This window comes from Portunus trituberculatus, chromosome 42 (genome assembly GCF_017591435.1).
Source record: "Portunus trituberculatus isolate SZX2019 chromosome 42, ASM1759143v1, whole genome shotgun sequence".
Classification (NCBI taxonomy): Eukaryota; Metazoa; Arthropoda; class Malacostraca; order Decapoda; family Portunidae; genus Portunus; species Portunus trituberculatus.
The window spans coordinates 30,273,637-30,290,542 of NC_059296.1; the positions used below are offsets into that span (position 1 = coordinate 30,273,637).

The following is a 16,906-nucleotide window of genomic DNA, read 5'->3' on the forward strand; positions in this document are numbered from 1 at the left end:
ATAAGGAAAAAAAAACTAAAAAAAAAAAAAACCGTACAGATTTAAATAAAAGCCTTTTTGAAATAGTGAAGTGAAGCACAAGAGAGTTTGAGAACACGAGTTTTTTTGGTGTGATGGCAGCTTATGTGCAAATTATGGTCTGTTACTCTATGGTGTGTAATTCTCTCTATGTTTTCCTGTTCTACTGCCACTGTTTCTGTTTCTCCACATCTAGATAAGTAAATAGATAAGTAGATAGAAAGCAAGATGGATTAATGGATAGATGGGAGGATGAATGGATAGATGGAGAGAGAGAGAGAGAGAGAGAGAGAGAGAGAGAGAGAGAGAGAGAGAGAGAGAGAGATTTATCACACACAGCATCTTTGTAACTTTTGTATTCCTTTTTCTGTGTGGACTCTCTCTCTCTCTCTCTCTCTCTCTCTCTCTCTCTCTCTCTCTCTCTCTCTCTCTCTCTCTCTGATCATTGCTTGAAGAACGCAAGGAAAATGCAACCTCCTTAAAAGTGGTGTTCTTTCCTTCCTTCCTTCCTTCCTTCCTTCCTTCCTTCCTTCCATCTCTCCTTCCTTCCTTCCTTCCTTCCATCTCTCCTTCCTTCCTTCCTTCCTTCCTTCCTTCTTTGTTCCCTTTCTGTCACTGTCTTTTCCTCTTTTCTTCGTTTTTTTATGTTCTTGGTGATATTATTGTTGTTTTCCTTTTGCCTTTTCTTTTTTTTTATTTCTTTTTCTTCTTATCGTTATTGTTTTTATTCTTTTTTTTTTGCTACATTCTTCTATCTGTTGTTTTCTTGTTACTATTGTTGTTCTCTCTCTCTCTCTCTCTCTCTCTCTCTCTCTCTCTCTCTCTCTCTCTCTCTCTCTCTCTCTCTCTCTCTCCTTACATGCCTCCCGCTTCTTGACACACGCGATAAGGAAAATATGTGCAAAGACTTGAGCTGTTTTCCAAGCATGTGTGTGTGTGTGTGTGTGTGTGTGTGTGTGTGTGTGTGTGTGTGTGTGTGTGTGTGTGTGTGTGTGTGTGTGTGTGTGTGTGTGTTCGGTAAGTTTCCAGCTCTGGGCGCCGCCTCACTGCTGCCGCGCTACGACACAAGATCGTGCTCACAATACTTTGGTTTCATACACAGTCAATTAGTTTTATGTAAAGTGAAGGAGTGAAAAAAAAAATGAATGAAAGGAAAATGCAAAATACTGAAAAAAAAATTAATTGAATGAAAGAAAGGAACCACAACAACAGTAACAACAGTAACAACAATAATGAGGTTAATAGTAGTAATAATAACACAATAATTAGGGTAATAGTAGTAATAATAACAATGTGCCATCTGCGAAAACTTACTTTGCTTACATTATGCTTACGCTCTGAAGAAATTTATGAGATATTGTAATGCACAAAAGAGTGTTTTATTTTCGGTACCGGTTTCACACATACTATTCTATTAGATGGTATGCAGATACACGTTTATAATGCAGGAATACTGCAGGAGTAATCACACACACACACACACACACACACACACACACACACACACACACACACACACATTCACACTCACACCACAGACACACACACACACACACACACACACACACACACACACACACACACACACACACACACACACACACACACACGCACACACACACACACACACACACATCCTGAAATAAACCAGGAAAATACAGGCATTACTTGACGCACTAAGGTAACGGTCAACAGGCCACCAATTCAGAGGTTAGAGGTTGATTGCAAGTTGATACTACTACTGAATACATTCGTTTGCGGATAATAATGGCACAGGGTTATGCAAATGGTCCATATGACAGTTTTGGAGTCACTCCCATAAACGTAGCATTCCGTAAAATTGTCTGTGGCATTCTTAACTTCAGAACATGAGAAACAGATTGTACATAAACACTTAAACAAGGTTTAATACTTTTAGTTTATGTTACAGTCTTAACAAACGGCCGTAACTTCCACTGTGTTTTCCACCTTCTCTCTTACTTCTCTGATCTGGCAATCTGCGTATAAAATATGGCAATTAATAGATTCTTGCCAGATTGCAAAGTTAGAAATTTCGGATCCCTTTGTACATCGGAAAGATGTTACCCGACTATTGACCATGTCTGTTCGATAATATCAATATACTTGTTGCTAAAAACGCCAAATTTAATTTTGGGTAGCACACATGACGCTTATTATATGGAGTGGGTGTGTGTTCCCCGATCCTGCTCCGTGTGAAGTTCCCTGCACCTTCCCTATAAGTGCACATCGCAGCCCAGACTGCCAGACACAGCCGCGGCTCTCCCCCGGGACACACTAGCTTGACCTCGCCACTCATACGTAATGCGTGGGATAATTGTACAATAAAATCGAAAGGTTTATATCCTAAGTATACGGGAGACAATAAAGAAACCCCCGTTCTTGCCTCCCCCACCATTAATATCCCTTGCACCATAAAGGGGGCGGTGCGCCCCTCCCCGGAAGAGCCACAATCGCTGGTTTTATCACGGCCCCCGCCTTTATTATCTCTCCTCCAATCGCGGCCCACCACCTGTTATCCATCGACCAATCACGTATCAGGAAGATGAGCGTGGCCGAGAGCTTCCGCACAGCATTAGGCGCCGCACTTTGGCTGGATGAGAGACGCAATGGTGTGTTATGGCCGTGGCCTCGATCCTCTCGCTCCATCTCGTGGTGCTCAGTGTTCCTTGTGATCGCCTGGGGAAGCCTTGCGGCCAGGCAAACGCCTTCCTGCCTCAGGTGGTGCGAGGTTGTGAGACTGCCGGGCCGAGGAACAGCCTGGGGATCGATCCACTACTCCTTATGCGTTCAGGCTTCTCAGCACAGCACCTGGAGCTTTGTCCATCTATGCCTTGAATGTTTGCATGTTGACCTCCTTGCTTTAAAGTTAATGTGGATATTGTATGGGTGACGAGTAAGTTACGGCGAGCAAGATGCTTTAAGGTAATCACTCTGGTGACGCCATGCTGGCCGGGTAGGCGAGACAGACTGCGGCGTGGCTGGCTGGCTGCCCACGAGCGTGATGGGACGGCTGGGTGACACGGGTGGGTGTCGTGAAACGGCAATAAAATATTATAGTTCTAGAATACAAAGAGTAATTGGTACCAGTGTGATTAAGAGTCTATCGCCTGTGTTACTAATGAGTGTTGTGTTGCAGGTGCCTCGCCCGCTGTCCATGAAGAAGGAAGGCATCCAGACCCGCAACCGCAAGCTGAGCTCCAAGTCCAAGAAGAAGAAGGGAATGTTGGGCTTCCCGGACATGCTGAAGCCCCTGGACAAGGGCGGCTTTGGCGGCTTCGGCACCGGTGGCTCCGGGTTCGGCTCCATGTCCCATTACATGTACGGCGGCCAGATGCACGGCTCCTCCATGGCGGGCGGCTTCATGTCGGCGCCGCCCATGCACGGCATGTCCGCCATGTCAGGCGTCGGGCTCGGCCTCTCCTCCACCTCACAGATCCAGATCCCCTCCGCGTCAAGCTTAGGACTCTCGTCATCGAACAGTATAGTGGGTGCGATGGCCTAGGGACACGCCTCCGCCGACGGCCGCAGCAGCCTGCTTGCCAGTCTGAGCCGCGAGGGCATGGCTGCCTTCACGTCCGCCACCCAGCCAATGGAGGCAGCGGACCAGCAGCCCTCCTACAGCGGCGCCCACCTCTACCCCTCCCAGAGCGGGAGGGGCGGGCTAGGACAAGCAGGCTGCGGGGACACAGGGCTCAGCAGTGGGTACCACGGGTCTATGGCCTCCCACCTGCCCTCCTCGTCAGGTGCCACCTGATGCGGTGCTCCCAGCCGTCGCGCGGACCAATAGCACAGCCCAGCCGGCGTCCAAGTCTTTCAGGTGCTAGTGATAGGCAGTGTGTCCAGGGTGTGTCGCTACACTCTCAATACTCCAGCGTACTACTCACCTCATTCCACTGACACTGTGATTATTACCTTACTGAGGTCACTATTTATTGGAGGAGAGCTACACAGGCAGGACTGGTCTCTCGAGGACTGCAGGACCAAGTCTTCTGCCCGGCTGCTTCGCCCTCAGCAGAGGTGACCGCGGGAATCCTAACCACTTTGCCGGCACGCGGTGTGCCGCAGGACTGGACCCTCAGCGCAAAGTGGAGTCTCATCTCACTTGGCTCCCGCAGCTGGCGGCGGGCGGTGCAGTCCTCACCTTTCTCTTCTCTACTCTGCACAGTGACAACTTTGGACTTTTAAGTCCAGTTTTAGAAAACTCAGATTAACCCCGGGCTTTTGAAGTCGATTTCTGATATTAGTAGTATCTACTAAACAATAAATAACTTGTAAAACATGAACAGGACGCAGCCCAGCCCGGCCTGGGGCGACTGTTTGTCAGAAGGCGCACGTGGTGTGTTCAGCACAACGGGCGACGTGTAGATAAGTGACTGAATGTAAATTTGTTTATCTCTATAATTACTAGTCGGCTATTTTTATCATAACGTGTTTCCTTACTGTATTACCCTGGCCAAACGTTTCCACATGTTGAATGAATTTCACAAATAAGTTAACTTAGTCCGTTAGAGTAATTCTGCTTTGTTATACAATACCTTGTACAGGCATTGGTGTCACTCTTCAATACCTGAACATGCACTGGGAGGGCGCGGCGTCGCGGCTCACACTGGCCTGTCAGGCGCCTCCTTCACCTCTGCTGGTGACCACTCGGGGACTGTCACTCCTGGCCAGGGTAATGGACGTTTCTGTGGTTTCTGGAATATTTATGTAGTGCGCGACGATGCTTTCTCTGTAAAGTGTCTCATTTGTTTTAACCATAAATAGCATTGAGAGGAATCTTGCATGTCTTGTGAAGCAAACGCCGGCACACCGCCTGCCCCGGGCCCGTGTGGCAGCCAAGCACGGCCTCGCCGCGGGCCACTGCGGCGCCCCGCGAGGCCCATGCTGCCCAGCGCTGACGTGCCACACAGCGCACAGTGCACCGCGTTGATGTCACTCTTGTAACGTTTTACTGTAAAGGAGGAAGCTGCTTTCTCTTAAAAGGAATCAATGTTTACAACAGGACCTTTGGTGTTACGGGACAGAGTGATGGGGAACACCACATTCGTTAGCACTGAGGTGCAATACATTTTTTTTTTATGTTATTTTTTCTTGAGCTCCTAACATTGAGGACTCTTGTTGATTAATTATTATTGCCAATGTGACCACCATCCAACGTCACCACCAGACTAAACCAAGGAATTTCCAACGCTCTGCCTTATCGCTCCGCTGTTGTTTGCGTCAAGTCCTCGGATGAAGATATTAAATGAATTTTGTTTTATCTCCCTTGGTGTCATGATTCCCACAACCCTTAAAAACACTGTGACAACATTTTTCACCACCTCGTAAGTACAACGTTTGTGATTTAACAAAAAAAAAAAGAAATTTACATCCCTTTCCCATCAATAGTTTTTACTCCCGCATCCATCCCGCCTGTGAAGTACGTACGTGACAAAACAGACAAAAAATATAAAAAAAGATATCTGAAAATCACAACGAACACAAAATCTAAATAAAATGTGTATAGAAGAAATGGCATCACAGTATTTATGTTTTGATTTAATAAAGATTTGTATAATGAACCGCGACTCTGTTTACCAATTAAGGTCATCAGTAACTGTTTAGGGTATCACTGTTCACATGATCACTATATTTGTATTTCCACACGCCCTCCACTTATCCTCCTCCCATTGTCCATGCATTTCATCCACCGGCCCCCACCCCCTCCCCTGCACACCTATGTACCTCTTCATCTCTATCATCCTTCTTTGTCTCCTAAATCCATTTCCTCTTCCCGTTTCATCCCTGACTCTTATGTACTGTTCTTACGCACGCCCTTTTGTAGTTGTAGTGGAAGTAGTAGAAGTAGTAGTAGTAGTAGTAGTAGTAGTAGTAGTAGTAGTAGTAGTAGTAGTAGTAGTAGTAGTAGTAGTAGTAGTAGTAGTAGTAGTAATTGTTGTTGTTGTTGTTGTTGTTGTTGTTGTTGTTTATATTGTTGTTGTACCAGCAGCAGCAGCAGCAGCAGCAGCAGTAGTAGTAGTAGTAGTAGTAGTAGTTGTTGTTGTTGTTGTTGTTGTTGTTGTTGTTGTTGTTGTTGTTGTTGTTGTTGTTGTTGTTGTTGTTGTTGTTGTTGTTGTTGTTGTTGTTGCAGCAGTTGTTGTGCAGCAGCAGTATTGCAGTAGTTGTTGTTGTTGTTGTTGTTGTTGTTGTTGTTGTTGTTGTTGTTGTTGTTGTTGTTGTTGTTGTTGTGGTCAGGTTGTGGTTGTTGTAGTAGTGTGTGGTGGTGTGTGGTAGTGGTGCAGTGGTGGTGGTGGTGGTGGTGGTGGTGGTGGTGGCAGGTGGTGGTGGTGGTGGTGGTGGTGGTGGCAGTGGTGGTGTGGTGGTGGTGGTGGTGGTGGTGGTGGTGGTGGTGGCAGGTGGTGGTGGTGGTGGTGGTGGTGGTGGTGGTGGTGGTGGCAGTGGTGGTGGTGGTGGCAGCAGTAGTGGTGGTAGTGGTGGTGGTAGTTGTGTAGCAGTGAAGTAGCACTATTAGCAGCAGCAGCAGTGGCTGTTAGTAATATAGTAATAGCAGTCTTAGCAGCAGTAGCAGTAGTAGCAGCAGCAGCAGCAGCAGCAGCAGCAGCAGCAGCAGCAGCAGCAGCAGCAGCAGCAGCAGTAGTAGCAGCAGTAGCAGCAGTAGTAGTAGCAGTAGTAGTAGTAGCAGCAGTAGCAGCAGCAGCAGCAGTAGTAGTAGTAGTAGTAGTAGTAGTAGTAGTAGTAGTAGTAGTAGTAGTAGTAGTAGTAGTAGTAGTAGTAATAGATGCATGTTTAAATCTATTACAAGTTAAGAGTTCTTTTGGTATTCTTATGTAGTGTATGATTCCCCTTCCTTCCTTTCCTCTTCTTCACATACTCATTTTCCCATCCCCTATCTCACTATACTATATATATTCCTCTCTACACCTCGGCTTCCTCTTCCTCCATTGCAAACCTTTTCTTCCTCTCCACAATTCTTTCCTTTCTTCCTTCCTTTATTGTCGTTGCGTTATCATCCTCTCTATTGCTACTTTTATCTTTTGTCCTCTTACACCTACTTTTAACTAAACAATGTGGCATATCAAGGGGTCTTATTGGTTAACATATTGCTTGTTACTTATTTATTTATATTATTTTATACTTCTACCTAATTCATCTCAGACTTGGTTTACATTATGTCTTAGCACCTGAGCTTTACACACTGTCTTTATATTCTATGGTCCTCACCAAACTGTATATTTTCTTTATATTTGTGTCATCACCTGAGCTTTCTTATACTACACGTCTCCTATTCCTTCCTACCTGCTTCTCTCTGACATTCTTCCTCTTCACTCAATGTCTTCTTTCCTCATTATGTTTAGCTCTGAACATTTTGTGCCTCTTCTATCTCCTTCCAAATGACTTATGTTATTCCTTATCTTTTTCCCTCATCTAGTTACTTTTTATCTTTGTCTTCATTCCAGTGAATGCATTCTCTCCTCTTCTAGTACTTTTTCTTCTAAACTCTTCTTGTAATTTTATCCACAATCTTCATTATCTTTTACATAACCTTACAACTTAGAACACATAAATATACCACTCTGATCTGGGACATTTCTTCTCATTCTACAGCCATCTGTATATTGTAAAATGCATTCTATCCAATCTTTTCTTTCTTATTGATGCTTATGATAATATCACATATTGCAGTGATAGATTCAACGCAATCTACTCTATCCTCACAATATCATTATCCTGTTAAGTGAACTAAACGTATCTCTGACTGTAACTTAACTTATTCTAAACCAAACTTAATTCATCCTTAACTTAATTTACCCTTATCACGAATAAAAAAGTTTTTTATTATTTTTGACTTGAAATTATTAGATCTAATGCAACTTGACTTACACATCCATTCTTTTCAAACTTCAACTTCGAAAAATTAATCTAATCTAATGTAGCCAACTCCACCTAACCTATCATTACATTCATTCTCTATCCTTAAGGTAACCTAACCTAACGTGATTTAATCTAACCACACAATAACTGTACTATATATAGCAGTTCTCACCATACCTTCTCATACAGTTCCCTACACCGTCCGTCTCCTTGCCCAAATCACTCATTCTTCTCTTACTGCTTCTAACTGCAAACCAGGAACCTTTTCATCTACCACTGACACTGACACTCCCTCGCCTCTTAGCCTGCCTAACCCCCCTAACTCTCTCTCTCTCTCTCTCTCTCTCTCTCTCTCTCTCTCTCTCTCTCTCTCTCTCTCTCTCTCTCTCTCTCTCTCTCTCTCTGATCCACATGCACACTCTACCCCCTCCACTTTATTTAGCTTCACTTCCTCTCCTGTTATTGCTTCTTTACATATTCCTCTCATTATCGTCATCATCATATTATCTACTTTTTGGTCACACTCATCCACCTTCTGTTCCTCCTCTTCTTCATCCTCATCCTCACCCTCATCATCATCATCATCCTTAATACTCTACTTCTCCACCACCTCCTTCACCTCCCTTCTTCCTCCTCCTACTCCTCCTCCTGCAGCTGGGGCTCCTCCCTCGGTAGAGCTCAGGCCTCCCGCTACATGGTTCCGGCCGCCGCGAACACGGTAGGTATTGACTCCTGGCCGGCTAATGAGGGGCGGAGCATCAGGACCCTTGCTCTCCTATTGGCTCCACACGGCGGCCAGGTCCTCACTCTTGTTTATTGGATGGTGCTCCGCTAATTGTCGTTCAGCGGGGCCGGGTAAAAGCGCTCATGCGTGCACGCCGCGGGTTGTGGAGTCACTGGCTCTGGCTTCTGGTGCCTGGCGGAGTGGCGGCAAGGATGTATATTGGCGGTACGGATGTGTCCAGTTGGGAAGGATAAGTTCATTATGTGGAGTGCTGTTGGTGGTGGTACTGTTGTGATCTGTTAGTTCTAATATTTTTTTTATTACTGTTATTGCTACTACTCATATTATAATTATGTTCCAATGTCGATTTTGTTTCTAGTACTGTTTTTTACTAATGGTTCTCCTACTGCATTGTTTCTTCTATTGCTATAAACGAGAGAGAGAGAGAGAGAGAGAGAGACCCACCCCTGCATGGTACTCCCATTAAGACGGGCACTACCTACTACTGTGAAAAGCGAAGAAAAAAGTCTGTCGATGCGGGGCGATCAGATCTCAATCGCTGATACAATTGAGGCAGTGAAACCCAAGACGGTGACAGCAGCTTGGACTGGCTGGCTGAGGGTGAGAGGTTGAGAGGGTGACACTCGCGAAAAGGACGTGAGGAGTGAATGGCTGCATGACTACTTCTCCCACGGCACTGTGAGAGAAGCACCATGAAAATATTAGTAAGACCGTCAATGTTTAGAATACCGCATAGCTTTACATAGGTATTCAGGCCACAACGGATCTTGCGCTAGTCACAAAATTACCTAACCTAGAACTACTAACAGAATGATATGAAAAGAAAAGGACACCACAGAAGAATCCTGGTTGAAAGCTGTGTCCTCCTCATCATCATCATCGTTATCATCATCCAGCAGCAGCATCAGTATTTATGAATCCAGCGTAGGGCAAAAATTAGATATTAAACTGGAGTAAAGGGTGTAACAAAGGTGGCAAACCAAGTCCATAGGGCGATTAATTAAGGTTCTTCAATTTTGTCCAGCTATTATCTGTTCGATGTATGATGTGTTGAATGCGTGTTTGCGTTCTCTCTCTCTCTCCCTCTCTCTCTCTCTCTCTCTCTCTCTCTCTCTCTCTCTCTCTCTCTCTCTCTCTCTCTCTCTCTCTCTCTCTCTCTCTCTCTCTCTCTCTGTCTCGGTCTCTCTCTCTCTCTCTCTCTCTCTCTCTCTCTCTCTCTCTCTCTCTCTCTCTCTCTCTCTCTCTCTCTCTCTCTCTCTCTCTCTCTCTCTCTCTCTCTCTCTCTCTCTCTCTCTCTCTCTCTCTCTCTCTCTCTCTCTCTCTCTCTCTCTCTCTCTCTCTCTCTCTCTCTCTCTCTCTCTCTCTCTCTCTCTCTCTCTCTCTCTCTTATTAAAGGTATCGGATTAGCTATACTGAAAATGGACATTTATCATATTTATCTTAAGACAGATGACGTGCAGAAAGTAATGCGTCATTAGTATCTACAAAGATCGTGAAGACATCTCTCATCACATTCATACGAGTATAAGCATCGCCTGCCTCCTCATCTCCTATCCCTAAGAGCGAAGATAATAAGTACCTCACAACTGCCATGTAAACAACAACTTATCGTTTCCACAGTCTTGGGTAAGGCCATACAACCATGTGCACCCAATGAGTATTTTAAGTTTTTAACTGCCTTACTCTCCAGCTCACAGTTTCATCGTTTTTGCCTTGGTCGAGTGATTAAGGCTATTCACATTCCACCTTGGCTTCCGGGAGGACGCGATGGGGTACCTAGACCAGGTTTCCTCAGGCGACATTCACTCTCCCGAAGGCCGCCCAGCAACCAACCACCTTGACCTCAGCCTCAGCCGTGTGGTGCCTTGTAATGCGAAATAACGGGAACGAGAGAGCACATAAATGACTGGCAGTGACAGAGAGAGGACTGGGAGCAACGTGACAGAAGAGACCAGAGAGGGCCCTACCAAGCCACCGCCAAGGCAGTGACATGCAAGCCTCCAGCGGCAGCACAAAAATACCCAGAAGCTCCTTCAGAACGAGGGTTATTTGTCGGGGTGATGCGCGCTGCTATGCCTTTGATCGGTGGCAGCCCCGCGGCGTCTCCTAGCATCCCGGACCTCATTCTGGGCCTCGCCACGCATACCGGGCGTTGCAGGCGTGTTGGGATTGGCCAATCTTGCTCTCATCTCCGATTGGCTCCATGATACAGGAGTCATTGTTTCATCAGCCAATGGTATCACTGTTATCTGATGGCCACAGGGAACACGCCACCTGAGACCTCCCTACGTCACACATCCCTGCACTGCACACATGCCGCTAATGAGTCAGTGTGACTGCCACGATGCGCGCCGCGGTGTGGAAGCAGGAGCATGGTGGCCATCAAGGTGGGGGACTACGCGATAATATAAGGCTGTGTGTGTGTGTGTGTGTGTGTGTGTGTGTGTGTGTGTGTGTGTGTGTGTGTGTGTGTGTGTGTGTGTGTGTGTGTGTGTGTGTGTGTGTGTTTTGTGTGTATAATTCACCTCGGTCTTCTGCTGATCACCCAGCCAGTCTTCCCCATTATGGAGCGAGCTCAGAGCTCATAGACCGATCTTCGGGTAGGACTGAGATCACAACACACACAACACACACCGGGAAAGAGAGGCCACAATCCCTCGAGTTACATCCCGTACCTATTTACTGCTAGGTGAACAGGGGCCATACATTAAAAGGCTTGCCCATTTGCCTCGCCGCTTCTCGGGACTCGAATCCGGCCCTCTCGATTGTGAGTCGAGCGTGCTAACCACTACACTGTGTGTGTGTGTGTGTGTGTGTGTGTGTGTGTGTGTGTTTTCAAGCCACCCACTGTACATATATAGACACAATCAGTCATATAGTGATGGTAATAATGATGATTTTGATAGTGCTTACATCGATGACGATTTACATGACAGTAATAACAACAATTATAATAATAAAAACAACAACAACAACAACGCCAAGAATACCACCACTACCAACAACAGACAAAAAAATCTGCCCCAAAACAAGTTGACATCCGGGAAGGTAGCGCTGCTGTATCACATTATGCCTAAGTATCTCCATTACCCTGGTTTTATTATTATTATTATTATTATTACTACTACTTTTATTACAACGTGGGTCTGATATAAAAAAAATAATGGCAATCAAGCTTCCTGGATACGCATTGGGGAAATACCTCGGCTTTGCTACAGTCACCACCACAATTTCTACTACAGTTAGTACCACCACCACCACAGCCAGCACCACCACCACCAAGTGATGTATGCACACGAAAGAATAAGATTTATCAAGACATCCCGTTCCTCTCTCCTGATTCTGGGTCACGCGGAGACAGATTCTGTTGTTCATTCACTCCGGTGGAAAATATTCTTGAAACACGCCGTCAGATTCTACAGTGGTGCAGCCACGTGCTTTTCTAGCTTTAAAGCATTTATTTACTTTTGGTAATTAGTCAGTTAGTTTAATCAATTTAAACTGTGTTTCTTTGGTAGTTACTTCGTCTGGTAACTACAGCAGTTAATCTACATATGAGCGCGTTTTTACGAACAGTTTCTTCTCTTAATGAAATTATTACTAAATGCCACAAGCATGACTAGTATTCGCATTCAGATCTTTATTTTTTCTCATTGATGATGCAGAATCCTTGTTAAACAATGACAAGAACCAGGAAAATACGCTTGAAACTAAATCACGTTGTATGCTTCATATAAGTCAAAAGTTTCTAGTGAAAGCTCCAACGTAGTTGTAGGGGGGGCTGGGTAGCTCCGTGGTGAAGGAGTCGGTTCCTTGTCTCGATGGCACGGGTTCGATCCTGACACACAGAAGTGCTCAGTGAGATTGGTGGTACTTTCTCTTCAACCGTAGCTAAGAATTGGCCACAGCTGACATGTCTGCCTTAATGACCCTAGTGCAGTCCATAGGCATTACACCTTTGAATCTATAGCATAAGTAAATATGTAGCAATCATTTTCTTTTTTTTTTTCTTTTTTCTATCATATATATCCCTGCTTCTTTCACTTAACCCTCTCACTGCGATGTTCAACGACTCTCAATATTACACAAAAATACATAATGAATATCTTTGCATGCACTTACAACAGAGAAAAATAAATTGAAAATAGACTTCGTAAACTCTGACCAGTGTGAGGTTTAGCGATGGCTGTAGGACGAAAAAAAGAAAAATCCTTAAAAGTTGTTTGCAAATAAGACATCATGCAACAATATGGTTGCCGATTGCATAACACTGTGTTACTAAAGCATGTTTGACAAGCAAGTGTTCAGTAAGTCAGTGTGTGCTTAAGTGGCTAATGGTCACAAAGAACTTGAAAACCTTCATGATCGGTCAAATAAGTTTTGATGTGAGAAAATGTAGTAGAATACGGTGCCAAGAATATAGTAGTTTATTGTTAAAAAGAAAAGAAAACGTAAGTAAAATATTCATGAAAGAGAAAAAGGATTGTTGTGGGGAAACTAGTGTAAACATCTCGGCTCATAAAACGCCTTTCACTTTAATTAAAACAATTCCAAAAGCTAAAGAGCTCATCATTTGTATCTTAGCTTCAATTCCATACAGTCTTTGTTAGTCACAAGAGTTCATTAAAAAATTTGTATATATATATATATATATATATATATATATATATATATATATATATATATATATATATATATATGTGGGACGAGAAGGAAATGATGATGACGGAGTGGAAAAAGTGACGTAAGATACACGTCAGAGGCAATTTTAGCCAATAACGGCGTGAAAAATGACAGGAATGTAGATGTCATTTTAATTACAAATATTGCTAAGAAAACTGTTTCATCAGAACACTACCACATAATGAGTGCTTCAATTTCACACGTATAAGGTATAAGGCAATACCAGTATTTTCAAGAGAGAGAGAGAGAGAGAGAGAGAGAGAGAGAGAGAGAGAGAGAGAGAAGGGGGGGAGGGTGTCGATGGGGAGGCGGATATTGAGGAGGGTAGAGGCACATAGGAACATGGAGGTAGTGACGTCACAGCTACGTCACGGTTCCCTTGTTTGATTCACTGCTCCATTAAGTTGGCTGTTGTGAGCCTCGACCTTAAATAACAAAGTTCATACTATACTGAAAATTAGTAGTTTAGAGAGATTTGAAGTAAATTTGTATCATGTACGAGCAGTCCTAAAGGGTCTTCACATCTTAAAACAATGGATCATCGTGGACCTAAAAACAAAAACTAGCCCAACATAGCTGAATAAACTCTGCTATACTGTACTCACCATCACCGGGTTGCTGCCAGCTGCAGGATAGCCTCAGAATGTCAGAAGCAAGATTGTGGCCAGGAAGTCACATGGCCCTTTCACGTGCGACTGTGGTCGCGAACCTCTGCAAGTATACGGGAGGGAGAGGTCGTGCGAACACTGACGTAGCATCGCGCTTGAATTTAAGATGCGCATATATATATATATATATATATATATATATATATATATATATATATATATATATATATATATATATATATATATATATATATATATATATATATATATATATATATATATATATATATATATATATATATATATATATATATATATATATATATATATATATATATATATATATATATATATATATATATATATATATATATATATATATATATATATATATATATATATATATGCACAGTTTATGATATGAATGCACCATCTCGCTCTACCTATGTCAGGTTTCATAACAAATACTCGCTAAGAAAGCTTCGTGATTACGTTTCCAGACAAACACACACACAAACACACACACACACACACACACACACACACACACACACACACACACACACACACACACACACACACACACACACACACACACACACACACACATCATCATCATCATCATCATCATCATCATCATCAGCCGTCTTCTGTCAACAAGTGGTTGTATAATCCTCACTGGACCACCAGTTTGTGATGTTTCTCACTTTCCGTAGCCCTTATGCCGCTAGAAGTGCTGTCACACATACAGCGTCACACTAAAACCACCGCAAGCTCATTGTCTTTCCTTATGAGCTTCCCTTGCCGCCACCATCACCATCACCACCTCCACCGCCACATTGTAAACAAACACTACTGACGGAATCGGCGCGAGGTCCCGAGAGTGAGACTGCGGCACAGTTGCTTTTGCTTTCGGTTCGGTTCTCACCTTCGATCTTAAATTCTGACAACTGACATGATGTACGTTCAAAGTTTTTATATATGAGAGATTAATCAAACTAATATACACTTGGCAGGTAATGAATTTCGTATTATTTAATTTAGCTTGGAAGAATGATAAAGTCTCGGTCTGGTTGTGGTTGTGAGATTTGCCACTGTATCGACTCCTATTTGCTATTTTGTATGTTTTCTTATGTTCCTTGTGTGCAATCAGCGAAAGTTATCCTTTTGCTACACATTTTCTGCGTTATATTATCTGCATTAATTTATTCTCCGTTTTTCCATTTTCCTTGCGTTTTCACAGAGAACAAAATATTTTATGGCTAACTGTTGAAATTCGTAAATCACTTAAATCTGTTTTAATGTAGAGACTCGCTCATCTAGCGCAGTGGTGGACTGGCGCAAAGCAACTCTTATTTTTAGAAATGGTCATACATTAGCAGTTCCCTCCCTCCTGCAATCTACTTGGCGGTATTGTGTGTTTTCTCCCTTTTCCTCCTGCCATCTCTCTTGTGTTTCCTCTCTCTCTTGTCGCTAGTGGTGTCCGTGCACAAACCTCATTGGCTCCTCGGCCTTGTCCAGTCGTTTAAAGTTGCTCTTAGTACTTTATTGCTGTGTTCTTTTTTTAAGTTTGCCTGTTTTTTTTTTTTTTCACCTGTTTGTTCTCTTCTTTTAGGGATGCTCTAGGGATGTCCTTATAGGTACTGTTACTAGCAATGTTTCTGAAATTCCGAAATAATAATAAAACTATACTTGGCGCTGGTCAGGCCACATCTTGACTATGCGGTACAATTCTGGTCTTCACATTATAGGAAGGATATAGATTTATAGGAATCAGCGCAAAGGAGGATGACTGAATAGATATTGGGAATAAAGGATATTAACTATGAAGTAAAACTGAAGAAACTTAACATGCATTCCTTAGACAGACGTAGGTTAAGAGGAGACCTGATAGAAGTATCTAAGTGATATAAGGGTTTTCACAAAGGGGACATGAACGAAGTTCTTAGTATCAGTAGCGAGGACAGAACCAGAAATAATAGGTTTACCTTGAAAAGTTCAGATTTAGATGAGAAATCGGAATAAACTGGTTCTTCAAACAGAGTGGTTGATGAATGGAAGGAACTCAATGCTCTTGTAGTCAGGGCTGAGTCAATATGGAGATTAGATAAGTTCATGGATGGGGATGATAGATGGAATTAGGTAGTTGTAAACACACTGGGACTGCCACGTGTAGGCCTGGCGCCCTCTTGCAGCTTCCCTCTTTTTTATGTTCTTATGTTCTTATGTTCTACTGTGGGATATCTAGTGCTCTGAAAAGTTGAGGCTAAAAGAGTTAAATTAAGTTAGACATTCTATATATACGTTCGATAGACATTCTACCTGTAGGTTCGTTAAACAAGACACGCAGAGAATATAACTAATTTTAATAAAAACAGCTAATAGTAATTAACATCATGTGGAGAACATAAATAAGCGAGAGCCCTACATTTTCCTCTTAGATGTAGATTATATACTTCATCCTATCAACATGGAGATAAGATTACACTACATAAGGCAATGTCAGTTCACTCGAGCCTCACTTACTTTTACATGTCTTTTTTTTTTTCGTTGGCAACCTCCCTCAGGAACCACCAACGCTTAGTTTTGTACAAGGTCACAATTTCTAGATAAATATCATCAAAGATTGCTGAAAGACTCATTCCGATAAAATTACATTGATTTAATCACATATACAAGTGTAGATACAAATTAAATACATATACAAATTGATGAATGAGTAAATTGATAGATGATAAATCATTAGCCATACATTTGAAAGCCTCCATATAATAACTCAACTAGAATTACCTTACTTCATTAGATTCTACGCCATTAGTTAAATGTATGATCCGAAAACCATACAGGCTGCCACAGAACTATACAGGCTGCCACACAACCATACAGGCTGCCACACAACCATACAGACTGCCACACAACCATTCAGGCTGCCACACAACCATTCAGGCTGCCACACAAC

The 16,906-nt window shown here is 43.2% G+C and overlaps 1 protein-coding gene and 1 long non-coding RNA gene across 4 annotated transcripts in view; one reads left to right on the plus strand and one right to left on the minus strand.

Annotated features, from left to right (window-relative positions):
* The window catches only part of LOC123517420 (GATA-binding factor C-like), a 95,605-nt gene extending 90,005 nt beyond the window's left edge, over positions 1 to 5,600 (plus strand). For both annotated transcript variants that reach the window (XM_045277447.1, XM_045277448.1), the window contains exon 5: positions 3,176 to 5,600. In XM_045277447.1, the coding sequence (XP_045133382.1) occupies positions 3,176 to 3,541 (366 nt within the window). In that variant the 3' untranslated portion in view covers positions 3,542 to 5,600. The remainder of the gene's footprint in view (positions 1 to 3,175) is intronic.
* The window catches only part of LOC123517422, a 237,060-nt gene extending 222,985 nt beyond the window's left edge, over positions 1 to 14,075 (minus strand). For both annotated transcript variants that reach the window (XR_006678461.1, XR_006678460.1), the window contains exon 1: positions 13,945 to 14,075. This is a non-coding gene — a long non-coding RNA (uncharacterized LOC123517422). The remainder of the gene's footprint in view (positions 1 to 13,944) is intronic.
* Positions 14,076 to 16,906: the final 2,831 nt, after the last annotated feature.